The sequence below is a fragment of the Pseudochaenichthys georgianus genome, chromosome 7 (genome assembly GCF_902827115.2).
Source record: "Pseudochaenichthys georgianus chromosome 7, fPseGeo1.2, whole genome shotgun sequence".
NCBI lineage: Eukaryota > Metazoa > Chordata > Actinopteri > Perciformes > Channichthyidae > Pseudochaenichthys > Pseudochaenichthys georgianus.
This window is the reverse complement of record NC_047509.1, coordinates 19347371-19362263: the sequence shown is the minus strand read 5'-3', so window position 1 is coordinate 19362263 and position 14893 is coordinate 19347371. Positions and strand designations below refer to the sequence as shown.

At 39.9% G+C, this 14893-nt stretch overlaps 1 protein-coding gene across 1 annotated transcript; it reads left to right on the top strand.

Annotated features, from left to right (window-relative positions):
- Nucleotides 1-8464: 8464 nt before the first annotated feature.
- Nucleotides 8465-11107, top strand: LOC117449378 (homeobox protein HOX3-like). Its single transcript, XM_034087033.1, has 2 exons — nucleotides 8465-8798; nucleotides 10002-11107. Exons 1-2 carry the CDS (start codon nucleotides 8465-8467, stop codon nucleotides 10547-10549), a joined length of 882 nt encoding a protein of 293 aa, XP_033942924.1. The 3' UTR covers nucleotides 10550-11107.
- The last annotated feature ends 3786 nt before the right edge of the window (nucleotides 11108-14893 follow it).

Below are 14893 nucleotides of genomic sequence, written 5' to 3'. Positions count from 1 at the left end.
TCCTGCAGCTCATTCTTGCGTCTTTGAATTAGCAATGTGTACAGGCAGTGTGTGTGTGTGTGTGTGTGTGTGTGTGTGTGTGTGTGTGTGTGTGTGTGTGTGTGTGTGTGTGTGTGTGTGCGTGCGTGTGCGTGCGTGCGTGCGTGCGTGTGCGTGCGTGTGTGTGTGTGTGTGTGTGTGTGTGTGTGTGTGTGTGTGTGTGTGTGTGTGTGTGTGTGTGTGTGTGTGTGTGTGTGTGTGAGTGAGTGAGTGAGTGAGAGAGAGAGAGAGTGTGTGTATGTCTGTGAGTGTGCGTGTTTATTTTAAAGCCTAAGTTATGACTGAAGTTATTTCTAAAAAGTGAAATAGTTTTTGCTGTGCATTATGCGCAACCTCATCAGTCTGAAGGGCATTCAATTAGCTCCATGGAGAAGCACTGAGGCCTTCTGCACTGCCTCTGCTCCCTTCATTCTGACTTGAACACAAAGCTGCATGCGTTTAATTTATAGGACATTTGTTAGAGATTATTGTTGTGAAAATATTCTTATTCATTTTGTTACATGAGTAGCTTCCCAACTTTTCTATAGTGCACTGCTTCATGCGGCTGAGTTTTCAAATGTAAAGAAATAAAAAAAATAAAGTCGTGCAGATAGACTCAATGTAATGCGTCATATGGTGTTGGGAGTAAACTGGCTGACCTTTGTTATCAGGCTCTGGAGCATTGCCTTGGCCAAAAGAAAGGAATGCTGATGTTTATTTGTATGTTCACTCTTTGACTTGTGCTTGTGTAAACTCTGTAACATATTCTCCTGTCTCCCATGTGGGCACTTTGCCTCCAGAGTGTGCAGCAGCTCGCGAGAATTCATAAAAACTACAATAAAAAAACAAAACACGAAGCGTCTCACTGCAACGTCATCGTCTAGGAGGACCAAAACACTGCAGAACTGTTTACGACTAGATCTGCTGGACTCATACAACATTTTGACGAAATACTTCTTAATCTGAACTCCTCCACTAAAGTGTCTTGAGATGTTATTTTTCTCACAGAGATGCATTCATTTTTTGTCGTTCTTTCTGGACAGAAGGTTTTCCGTTTTAACATGACTAAACCCAAAGACACGCAAGAATTTGATAAATTATTGAATTCTGACATGAATAGGGCTTATAAAATACCTCTCGTAGTGGGGGGCAAAGGAGCACAAAGGGAAGAGGTATTCTCCATCATCAATCTTTCACTACAGAGCTTTGTGTTATTCTGCAAACAGCTCCGACAGCAGCAAGTTTTGAGTTTACCAAATATTATGTACACGGCCTTATCCTTGAACATTATTCCCAAACGTGAGAGTTTAAATTGATTTTGAAATATAGCACATTAAGTGGACCAGAGCGGTTAACATCTGCTTTCTGGACGTGTCTTTTGGAAAGACACTAGAATGGTGGTGAGACGGCTCTGAGAAATGAATCTAGAAGCCTTTATGTTGCTGGACAGATTAGAGAAATTAATGTTCTCGCCAGAGTTGCAGCATCCCTCCAACCCCGTATAGGCCCTGTCGCCTCCATGTCGCGAAGCTGAAAAGGTACTTTATTAAAGTTAGGAGGCAAAGTGGGAGAAGGCCGAGTTCACTTCGAGGACACATTTTCTGTCCCATTAGGCTCATCTCAGTCTGGATGGCCGACCTCTCCCACCCTGTGACCTGACTCCCTCTCTATACGTATACCTTCTTTGAGCACCCTAACTGGTCCCCCTTGGCCTCGGTTTTCTTTGTGGACTTTCTGCATGGTGCCTTTAGGGAGGCCTGCGGTGGGGCATCACTGAAAGTGGTGCTCCCTTTGTTAGTCAGAGTGACCCAGGACAGTGTTAAACTCTCGGACAAGTCCTCTTCTCTGCATCCAACAGACGGGCTTCCAAACATGCACCTTCTTTGGAGCATCTGACACCGAGCTGGCAACCGTGTGGGCTGACTTTCACCGAGTTGATGCAGTGACCACAGAAGTGTACATGCAATCAGATTTGTGTGTTTGGTACCTTAAAACAAATAATAATAATTCATTTTTTTGCAGAGGAATTTTTAAGTCATACACTCATTTTAAACTGATAAATTACAATTCCAGTCAAATTAGCACAAAGCTTCTAAAAAAAGTCCTATTTTCAAGGGATTAATTAAATCCCCAAACGTCTCCAAAAACATTAGGCCAGTAAAAATAGTCACTTGACTTCTGTGTGGTTTAAGAGAATAACTGGCCTCAGGTCAGTACTTCCTCTCAAAAGCAAGCTGCCAATTATAAGCTGCCAAGTCTTTCTGACAGTACTGGGACAGTTGGTCATTGTGATTAGTTTATGGACAGGGACCTTCAACTCTCTGTAGTTACTAAAAACCTTGCAAACTTTCTACTGACACCCCACTCTTCAGCCAAAGTTTCATTTTTAATCCAAATGCACATTTTTATGCACATGAGATAGAAAGACATGAGCCCATGCACATTTTCTTACGCTTCAACAGTATCATTGTTTGTAATAAAAACAGAATATATATGCTACTGTCTTTAGATAAGAAACTATGTTTACTGTTTTCGCAAGCAAACTTAAATATTCTTATTTTGATTATTTGAAAACGTTTGGTCACTTCTGTGGCCATGATAATAATATTCAACGCTGAGAGAAAAATATTCGACAACATGCCTTTTAAGATAAACAGCTGTCACTAAAACCTAAACAACTCATCTGTATAGTGATTGTTCAACTTCCCTTGGAACATTTAAAATTGCACTCTAAACACGGACCGGATGTAGTTTTATTTTGTTTAAAACGTTTTTTTTGTTAAGTAAAGATATTAGGCATACTTTGCTAGTATTATGTTTTTGTTTTCCATGCCAAGGAAAATTATTTACTTAACACTTTATAAGGCATTGTTTGGTTTACGAGAATAAACAGAACGTGTGATTTCAAGCTATTATTCAAACAAAAGCTTGTGTCGTTTGTCAGTCATAAATCAGGATTGTTTCGCTTTATGATACTAAACTTTGAGATTATGTGCAGTTAGTTAAACTCAATATTTGCACAGATATGCGTCACCATGATAGAAAGTGCACACCATATACACATGATTTAAGAAAGCAAATAATACCTTAAATCATTATCGTCAAAGTTATTCTAACCTATCAGAAGATCAACACAACAAAATTATCAGCATAGTATCTAGTTAAACTTACAATTTAAAATAGTTTGTTTTATTTCTAGTTTAGTCCTGTAGCTTTGCAGCCGCTTTCACTCGGTTTAATCTGTAAAAATGGAGTGGCTGTAGTTGTTCTTAACCTCAGCACCGGAATAAGATGTAGTCTTTATGTTTGAAATTCAGTGTTTAAATTCCTCAACACTTACTCAGTCCTTACTGGTTTCTTTTCTGACTGGAGAGAGACTGTTGAATCACACATGATTTTCAGCTCACATTGCACCGCTGCAGGCTCTCTGTGATTTATGAGAACCTCAGAGGAGGACTCTCTCTTGGAAGATATACAAACTTTACACAAACAGCAATCGAAATGTTTGAACAAGAGGCGAATATGACACCAATATGATCAGATGTTGTGTCGTTGGTGTGGTTTATTACCTGTTTTGTATTGTCTGAGTACAAATGTGGTTTTTTTCTCCACTCGTCTCAGGTGAGTGTCTTCTTCAGCCACTCTGGTGTGTGATGAAAGGTCCGGGGCCAGTGCATTGTTAGTGTGTAGTGTGTTTAAACGGCAGCCATGGCAGTTGCATAAAGGCTGAGAGTTGAAACAGGGGTCACGCTGCTATTTTCCAGGGACAGAGAGGCTCTCTCGCATTGACCAGCAGTGGGTGTGTCATAAATCCGTAAATCTCTCTCCCATCCGTTCACTCTAGAGAGCAGATGCACCATGTCTTTCTTTTTTTTGTTCCTTTGCGTCTGTGTGTGGGGGTGTGTGTGTGTGGTTTAGTGTCTGTTTAATGCATTTACATAAAACTCAATTTTAAAACTCCATCAGACATGTTACAATGATTTGCTGTCAGAGCTGGCAAACATTTCAAGCAGGGGGACAACAAAGCAGCTTGGATCAACACTCTGATATCCTGTACACTCCAACATCACATCATTTTTTCATTTCATTTCAAACCTTTATTTATACAGATAAATCCCATTGAGATCATTGATCTCTTTTTCAAGGGAGACCTGCTCAAGTAGTTCCACATGAAACATAAAAACATAAATAGAACAACAAAAGGACATCATACAGCATCATTTACATAATTATCCACATACACAGGTACCAATAGCTTCCGATTGACTAGCATCCAACTGAGCTTTAAAAACATTTAGTGGCACCAGATTGTTCAGTTTCCATTTAATTTGCAGACTATTCCAAGACAGAGGAGCTGCGCATCTAAAAGCTGTCTTCCCTAAGACAGTCCTAGCAGTTGGCACATTTAATAAAACCACAGCATTCGATCTCAGGCAGTAGCCACTTACAATTCTCCGTGAGATCAGGGAGCAGATATAAGATGGAAGTTTCCCTAGCATGGCTTTGTATATAAAAATGTACCAGTGACTGAGCCTCCGTACAGTTAGTGAAAGCAAACCAGCCCTTGCATACAGGGTACAGATATATAGAAAATGATGGCCTGTGTAAACTTGCCAGTAATACTTTATGTCATCATAACGCCTCTGAGAAATGTGTCATTAGCCTATTTGCTGCATCGTTGAAGACCTTAGAAATTAAAGTCATTTCCCCTCAGTTCAAGGTGTCACTGGGGGCCCACTTTTCATTAGCAAAAATGATCTGAATATGGGATCCTGAGACTATAGATCCACAATTATAAACTAAGTGAAAATGCTTTTTTTATTTGATTTGCTCTCTCAAATGATTATCTTGTGCATTTGTGTGACCACCAGTTGCATTTCTACAACAGTCTTCTCACACTCTGAAGGCAGATGCTGCAGCATTTGGATTCAATTTGAACATATAGTTAAATATTGTTGAATAGCACGCATAATTCAATGTTAAAGGCAAAGTGCATCATCTGAATGTAAACGCAAAAGGGGAAACTCCCTTCCATTTCTTTAAACACAATCTGCCTTCCCACACATAATGATTTGCATAAACCTTTTGATGAAATGATTGCTAAATTCAAGATATTAATATTAATATATAACATTAAAGGTTTAGGAAGACAGATAGCATATGTTTTTATGATCAGATTTCATATGAAAAATATATATAACATATTTGTTTTTATGCTGCAGCATTATTTCATTCGAAACATTTAAATATTCAGAATAAAACATATTTCCCTTAGTGAAAAAAATCAAAATGTGACACTGTCAGATATTCCCTGGCCCAGAGCTGCAGGATTTATGCTGTGTGCACTCTGCAGAGACAGGCCAGGATTTACAGTGAGCTGTGCTTTAAACAGGCCCAAATTAATATGTTAATGCACATGCTAATGCAGAGTCAGGACTGGGAAATTGACAATGTGTGTCTTTTCCTCACGTATGAAGTGCAGTCTGCAAACTCTAGTCCTTTCATTTCACTCTGCATTGTTTACAGCAATATAGGGCACCGGGCTCATAAATCTTCGCCTTGCTCTGCCAAGACAGCGCCATTTGTATGCACCGTTTTAACCGACAGCATCCTCTGCCCATTAACGTCTTCTCCCCTTCTCTCTCTCAGTCTCCTTTTATCTGCCCAGCTCTATCCCTTGGAAATACATTAACTGATCATCCGTGCGATTCTTAAGCTCTGAAAAACAATTATGTTTTTTGAGTGTAAGGAATATATAATTTACGAGTAGAAAATGCAAGATGGTGTTGCATTGCACAGATTCCCCCTGCGGTTGCATATAGCCTACTTCCCTATAGCCTACCTCAGTACCGTTTCCCCTGTTAGTTATTGGTATGGAAAATAAAAGTTTATCGACGATTTCCTCTGTTGTTTGTGTCAGCAGGCGAGAGAGCGCAGAAGGTAAGGAGGAATTGTAAAAGGGTTGACACCCAGAGCGACCGGCGCGCTTTTGTGTGAGAGAGAAACATGATTTATTGCCACTGAGGCGGTTCAAACAGAGTTCACGGAGAATTGTGGTGGAGGCGCGGAGAAGCTAAATTATGGTCTTGCTGAGCTAGTATATCATAGATCTTATCTCCAATTCAGAGAGTGTGTTCAAGGGTGTGAGGTAAGAAAAACAAAACGACTTTAATTACTTTCCTCCATTTCTGTCACCGCTGATACGGCCTGATTCGCCTGTTGTTGTAAATAATAATAATAATAATAACAATAATAATAATAATAACTGTTATTGTATTTTGTATTGGGGGGTGTTAAAACAAGACACAAGAAGATGCCATTATATTTAAATTTATATTTATTTGAGCTCTAATGGCCTACATTCATCCAATACAAAGATTAACAGAAGAGACATTTAGCACTTCACTGCTATTTTAATGGAGAGTCTTACAAAATAAAACCTGTTTTCATTTCCAAATTAAAACCAAGTCTCCAAGCTAGCCTTTTTATGTTTACATTTTAATTATGATCAACAATAACATCATGTAGCAGTCATTTTAATGTCGATGGTTACCAATACGCCAAAGTGTGGGACATGTTTGTGGTATTGTGCCCTTGATCCAAACTGAACTGAAAGGAAATACAAATCAAACATATTTCATTTATTTAAAAACAAATCCAAGGACGTGACTCCAATGTGGATGTGTTCAGGTAAAACCTCAGTGACGGTGGCAGCAGGGATGAAACGAAAAAGGGGGAAGGCTCCTTTTCTTCCAAGCTATGCAACCCTGAGTGCATAATCCATCACGCAGAGAGACATCTAAAGAGGGTTTTCTCGACAGCTTTGTTGTAGAGAATCACCAAATGGAACTTATATCCAAAGCCTGCTTTAACTAAGATTAATACGCACAAAATATACAGAGCCCTCTAGTTTTGGAAGATACTTTTGGGTGCATAATTTAAAAAAATGTGATGGCTTCATTATTCTAGTTATTTACATTGTAGCCTACTGTGTGAAAATTAAGCAATTGTGTTTTATGAGATTTTTTTTTCAAAGTGTAACTCAGTTAGGCCACACTTGATGTAGTATTTAGCCAACATAATTTACCCTTACAAATAATTATTATGGGTTTTTTAAATGAAGTTACAAAAATCCCATTTGATTTAAGTGGTTTGCACCTTTATAAATATATTCCCAAATTCCTGGTGTTGTGTGCTCTGTGTGGTGAGCGTAAACAGGCGCACATACGGGCACTGCTGAACAGCTCCCTCTGCTCTTTTGTCCACCAGCCGTGCAGCAAGCGGGATGTTTACCATCCAAAACGTCCGCAGTGTTTGACTGTTGCCTCACAGAGCCATAGACAGGGACACTTGATACTGTACAGTGAAGCCTGATTAATGCAAATGCGCTGAAAAAAGAAATCTCTAATGATTGCCTCCTTTGTCTTTGTGTGGCAATGACTGTCAAGCCTTTGTTTGACCACTCCCCGTGAATCCTATTAAGCCAAAGCTACACTTCCACTCAGACGGTTATAAGCATTGTTATTTAAAGAAAAGAAAAATAATCCCGCCGATTTTTAAAAACTGGGCTGTTAAATGAGATGCAAACTAAATTATCCATTATAATCGCAAAGATTTATTTTACAGGCAAAAAGGAGGTTTATTGCAGAGTGCCCATTTATAGAGCAGCTAAGAAAATACGGGAATAAATATATTATTTATCATTAGAGTTAATTGGCCAAAAATAAATCTGGAACACGAGTATTTAAAACCCATTTTACATCTGAAAGAATACAGCAGAATAATGAGTTGTAGTGGATCATGTGTTATTATCCAGTAGGCTATATTACTCGAGCTCCTAGCAGCCTACTGGAAGGCAGGAAGTCGTCGCGTTGATAAATCCTACCACAAAAACCTCAGGATGTGCAGCTGCAAGCGATGGCTCCTTCTAAAAAAAAATGCGTCCTGTCAAAAGATGTACAATGTTACAAGAAACTAACCCTGTTTGTAATGAGGCGATTCTCACCACACATGGTAATCTCTGTCTCCACCCTCTGCCATTTTTCTTTCTCCGTATAAACAACTCTCCCTCTTTCTCTCTCTCTCACACGGATTACAGTTGTTGGCCTCTACTCATATTCTGTTTTTTCCCCTCCCTAGGTAAAGAAATGCAGGCTGTTCAAAGCAATGTTGTCTGAAGAAATATCGCAAAAGCTTCTTTCGGCGCCCCAAATTGCCAGCGGAATACTTTTGAAGTCCAGAGCTCTGCCATTGGAGGACGGTCACACGTGACTATACGGCACCCTTCTGGTAAATATTATTCAAATATTCCACATGGTTACTCCAAGTGCTCAACCCTGCATGGGCTTAGACATTCATGTTAATTGTGATATTAGACAGACAGAAGTCCAAGTCTTTAGTACTGTTGAGGGATTTATTTGAGACAGTTTGATGAGCTGGGTCCATGATGGACCCCCAACCGTCTGCCCTCCCACTGCAGCTGCATGGCAACAGTTTTGCTATGAGCTCTGGACAAGTGCCAAAACTAAGTGCTGGATACAATGAAGGAGGAGGAGGCCAAGATGCTGTTCTTCATCAGCAAACCATGACCTCCTCTGCTCGTGTCAGTTGCAGGTTGAACCCAGGTGAACAGTTCGGGTGCCCACTGGAGCCTCTGGTTCACTGCCATGCCAAGGGCAGGCTGGACATGAAGAGCAGGAGCTGCAGTCTACTCACCATCTGCCGCTCAGGAGTTATCTTTCCCTGGATGAATCAACGGACAGCTGACTCTGAACAATCTGGTAACTCTGCTTTCCTTTATTGTCATTTACTTTTTTAAAGCTTTAAAGCTATACGTGAGTCTACATAATCTTCATTAGATGCTCTGATGGGGTGAATCCATACATTTGAATTTAATGAGCATTTCCATCATTTGTTCATTGAGTGCATAATTGATATCTGACCTTAGCTGAGATTCTTTGTTGCACAAAGACACATGCTGAAACTACACAGTCAGCTCCTGGTTGTTAAAACTTTCTACTAACACATTTACACACAGAGCAAGCAAAAGTCTTACACAAACACATTTATCAGATGTAAAGGCTCTTTCTTCCCTATTAAGTTAAATACATCTATAAGTATTTATGTTACAGCATTAAATAAATATCAGTCTTGCTCACATTGTTTGTACTTCCGGGTCGGTATAGGCAAAGTAATGATCACAAGCTGCAGTAAAGAATTATTGTTAAATAAAACTATAAACCTGTATCCGCAAATACCCTAATTCTATTATGTTGCGTCTTGTAAAAATCTAAAATATGTTTATTTTGAGTGTAAAATGTCAGTTATTTTTACGACAAATGGTTATAATTACAAAAATTGATTTAAATGGATAAAAGAAAACTGTATATGATTCCCCAATATGCTTTTTTCAGAGATATATATAAACATCATTAGCTAGCATACAACCAGGAAGCTACAGACTCCCTGGCTGGTGATAAGGAGAGCACTTTACACTCTAAGGTCACCACAGGCCTTATTAAGTATCCATTAACCCCAGTGTGTTATGTTGTTATCAACAGGACCCTGGTATCACTCATATACATGTCAAATAAAATCTCTAATTGTGGTTATTTTCAGTGGTGGTCCCAAGGTACCTTTTAAGTGACTGAGATGGGGATTTGACAGGTCTGCTTCTGTGTGTAGCTGTGATTAATGTGGCCTGTCAGGCAGCCGTTGTGGCGTCAGATGTTTCCCCCAGACTGTTTCTTCGGGAGGTAACTTTCCCTGAACACATGACACAGTAGACAGCCAGTCTTGTATAGCGTCTCAAGCATGACTGAATACACAGGAAGAGCTGAGGGCCCTACTTTGTCCCAGGTTGATTGGCTGAGGATTAACGTGGACCTTACTGGCACTTGAAGTCCTTCTGTGGAGGTTGATAGACTTGTTAGAAATGTGGCTTTTAACACCCTCTCTTCTTTATGTGCTCCCTCCTGCATCAGTCAGTGGCAATGTGGCGGTAGGTCTGACAGGCGGAGGAAGGCTGGGTGTCAGGAGGGAAAGAACGGCTTTCACCAACAGCCAGCTGCTGGAGCTGGAGAAGGAGTTTCACTTCAGTCCCTACCTGTGTCGTCCTCGGAGGCTGGAGATGGCCGCCGGGCTGCAGCTCACCGATCGGCAAGTCAAGATCTGGTTTCAGAACCGCAGGATGAGGTACAAGAAGGAGCACAAGGATGGAGAGGTGACAGGTTCCTCACAGGGGTCTACCTGCAAGCCTTCCTTCAGCTCGAGCTCATGTGGGGATCACTTGGGGTTTCCGGGTGCATGTGTTGTAAGAACTTCCTCCTCCTCAGAGCTGCACTTCATGGATCACGCTCCGATGTCCTCCTCTCTTTATGGCCCTTACAGTGAGGTCGGCAGTGGTCAGTGTGTTCACCCCGCATACCTGTCCCATCAATGCGGCATACTTCCATCTGTTGCAAATGGTCCACCTCCTTCCTGTACAGCTGTAGATAATCATCACTATGCTGGCATTTTAAACTGGCCCTAGGGCCCCATAATGGCCATCCCTCCTGTGCTCATCCAAATCTCAATGATACATCCACTTTCACTTACTTATGAAAGACTGGGGTATGTCTTATTAGCATCCCTGGGTTGAAATCCCCTTAACGTTCGCCATTCATGAAACATTTTAATTAAACTATGAACATATCTTAATTAAAGCAGAGCGACAGTGATATCATTTGTGTTTCTCAGGCGTGGAAGACTGCAGGTTAAACTTGCTGCTCGTATTGTACGTACACTGCATGAACAAGACATTCAAGCTTTTCAAATGACACCCTTTGCTGTAATTTTGTCGTTGTTTCATTTATATTGTCGTTGCATGTTAAATGCATGTGTGAATCATATTAACAGTATTTTTTTTCTATTTCCCTCTGTTGTCAGAGAATAGCTAAGTGGTTGTCATATTTTCTAAGTGTCACATTTGGCCCCTTTTTATTATCTACTGTTAATAGCAGGTAATTTGTGTAAAATGTTTTAACTGTGATAAAATGTTCATATCGACCAATGTTATATTTTTGTTAAAGCCATTAAAGGATACAGCAAGTCTTTGATACAGCTCTTGATTAATTGAGATGTCATATACTGTACATGCTTAATAAATGCATTAGGGAAAACTGTAGCTCTTGTGCAATGTTTACCCTATTCATCGCTGATTAGAGTTACATTTTTCTAGCAGTATTTCATGATTAAGGATTCCTGGCCTACATCCCAAAGGGGGACAAAAAAAATCGGAAAGTAATCAAATTAAGGCATGCTTTAGATTCATTGAAAACTCTACAGTATTGTGCATTCAAGTTGCACAATCTTGCCACATAAGCCTCTCCCTCGCTCCTACCTCCAAGTTCCCCACCATTAATCACTGAGACAAGGCAGTCTTTCCAGCACTCCAACCACAAGTCTGAACCCACTGGGCACCATGACAAGATCGGTTGCCTCCTCCTTCCCAACGCTTGCCTTTTCAATAGCCAAATTGTAATGCTGCAAGTCGGGGCTGGCCTCCGTCTCAGGGGCCATGTTAGTTGTGTAGCTTAGACGTCCTTCCAGCAGCCCATATGCCACAACAGACCAATGAGGTTCAATCACAAATGACAACATATCATCTTAAAGAACAATCAGACATTGTTTTTTAACAGCATCCACTGTGCCGTTGAGACAAGGGGATTCTCACATGTAAATTATGTCACAGAGAAAAAAATGTTCTTGCTTTATCTGACTTCATGATTTCCACTCGGCTAAATTACTCACACAGGGAATTGTGCGTTTATTTGACAGAAGTAGGCCACAGGTTCTCTTGGGACTCGACAGCTTTACACGTCAAACACAGACAACAACTTTCATGATGGAGTGAAACTCCTCTTACACTTGATAATGTGAGCAGGAGTGTTAATACTCCTAACACAACATCACACATTTTTTGGACATGCTGACACTTTTATATCAGTGGCTGTACAGTAAATGAGCTGTCACAGAGAACTACTGACAGCAATGAAATGAGAAAGCTGATCCCCGGGTGGTCCTGGATAGAATTACCTCTCGCTCCTAATTCATTAGCTAATCAGCCCGTGGATCAGCTGTCATTTTGGTAAATATTTGACACCATTTCAGCCTTACTCAGTAGGTATCATGGGAGCTATACATTGCTATAACTCTGTGGACATTTTGAATAAAATAAAATGAGGTCTACACTTTAACTGTATCAGAGAGATGGTGACAGTGGCGTAATTTTAGAGAAAAGTAATAAAGGCAAGAGAAATAGATGAAGAAAAAGTTCTCCCTTTTAAATAAGTCACCTACAGAGAGAGAGAGAGGGGGGGGGGGGGGGGGGGGGGATTGTGAAGAAGGAGAAGCGCACAGTGTTGGATTCTTGAGATTCTTGGGGTGATTTATGGTGTTAATGGAGCCGAGGCTCAATAGGAACTTTACCTCTGGTTCCTCACCACATGCTCTTTCCAGACGCTGAAGCCAGGAGAATCCATGCACTGAAGTGCAGTAATTCAGTGGACGGGGTCAAGGGGGATCCCCAAGGGTCAAGGAAAGCCCCCCCCCCCCCCCCCAAGGGCCCCAGTGCGAGGGGGAACAGTCTACTTCCATTTGAACATTAAGTTATTCTCACATTGGCTCGCTCCCACTTAGCAACTAAACTCATTATTTCCTTTTTGCTCACTTGACCCCAGTGTGATGACATCTTTTTTCATGAGGGCAGATCTTGAAAGCCAAAAATCCTTGTTATTTTGTTAGAAAAATTCTGGGCTTTGATCAGACTGGAGCATTGCATTAAGAGGTTCTTTGAAGTGATACATTATGCCAGTCGTGGTGCCATGAAACCAGCTTTGGTTACGGTCCATCATTAATTTCAAGATGTTGCGTGATGTCCTTTACAGTGACTGATGGGCCACTGTCCAATCTGCAGCTGTTGTGAAACTGATTTTGGGGTAAGACTTGAAACATGTTCTATGCATCAAGACTCTCTTATGCTGCCATGAAAAGAAAACGGCTGTGTCTTTAACATAGGCGTGCAGCTTTAAGTATCTCTCAAAGCATTTGCCCCTGTGCTAAACAAATTTAAAGCCTGAAAACTATAACCATCACAGTATAAGCTGTTGGTGTCAACTGCAAATCATCTATGTGTGTGTTTGCTCTGCCTGTTTATATTCTCATAGACTGTTGAGCTGAGTCCCCAAAGATTCATCCATGCAACATTGACACCTCTTTCTCTCATCACTTGAACAGTACTTTGGGAATGCTTTAGTCTCTGTTTTTATTTTTATATCTTCATCATTACAATCCCAACGTCACTAATTAATGCCAGGATTTACACATTTCTAAAGCATTTTGAAAGCACTGCTGTTTCCACTTTTACTTTATGTCTGGGGACACAATGAGCAACATACCACATTGACCCAACCTTTGCAAAAGAAAAAAAGATAAAAAAGAAAAAGCTGCTGAATCAATTACAGTAACATTCAATGTGATTTATTTATAAGAAAATAGTTGACAGAGAAAATCAACTAATGCAGAAATCGAAGCAAAAAAAACATCAGAGTTTTTCAACAACGGCAACACCAGAAACAGACAGCTCAGTGCAATGGGTCTGGGGGATAGACTGGTATTCAGCTTCACTGATTGTTGAATAAACTTCAGGTCATCTGGGCGCTGAGAGAGGGTCGAGGCTCCTGAAACACAGAGATAAAACACATTCAGAAAAGGATATAAGGTTGAGATAGCCCATGGCAAACAAGAGAATCAATTTGACTGAATATTTATCACTAAATGAACCTGTTACGCTCACGTAACTTTGATTTATTCTCTCAATATATCACCGAATATGTACAAACATATAAAATGCACAAATGTTCAAAAGAAAACACTCAATTCCTACTTTTACGTTTCATTTCAGCCTAAAATATTATATAGAAAGCAGCAAATTAATAAAAACAATTCAACAGTTTAGTCCTGAAGATTGTAATAATTAAATATTCAACAACTTAAGATGATTTGAGGTTAAGTTTTAATATAATATTGTATGTTTTTTGTATTTGTGGTCATTTACATCGTATAAAATGCGATATGGTATTTTGTACAAGGTACTCTTAAAATATGCGGGTGCTGTAGTCTTGTATTAATAATTTATGGTGATTTATAGATGACCGATGAAGGGACTTTATATATACAAACCAGAATTGTAAAATAACTCACACTATCCTTACAAAGAAAAGTGTGATGAAAGAACTAACTGCTAGCTCTCACTGTGTCCGAAGAGTTTACATTTACAATGAAACATGACCGAAGTATTATAAAAATCACTTAAGGCTGCCATAATCTATTACCACATTGGTCCGAGCCTGTTTAAGTTCATGACAACAGAGACTCCTTTTGTAAATAAAAAAATCCTTCAAATAATATAATTCTTGTTCTTTGACAGTATTAACACAACCATGGGCAAGACCTCAATAGCTACAATCTCAATATATTTGGTAACTAGTTTGTAAATATCGTTTTTAATAATCATTATGTTTGATAGTTAAATGATTTGTAAGATGAAAATAATAGTAATAAACCTTACTACAGTGTGACTGTTGCATGGGATACTTTGCTACATTGTTGAGCAAAACCCTGAACTTTAATGCCCGGCCTTTAGGAGGTTTTGTTCTTTTTATGACCTATTAACCTTCTCAGCCTTTTCCCTCCACAGCAGTTACGGCTGCCCACCAGTCTCTCCAGGTGCTTGTTGCTCAAGATGATTGTTAAGTATCAATTTCCTGTGTCACCTTTATGGGTTTTATTTATTTGTCTGCCCCTTCATGTGGAACAGAGCCTGAGCATTACTCAG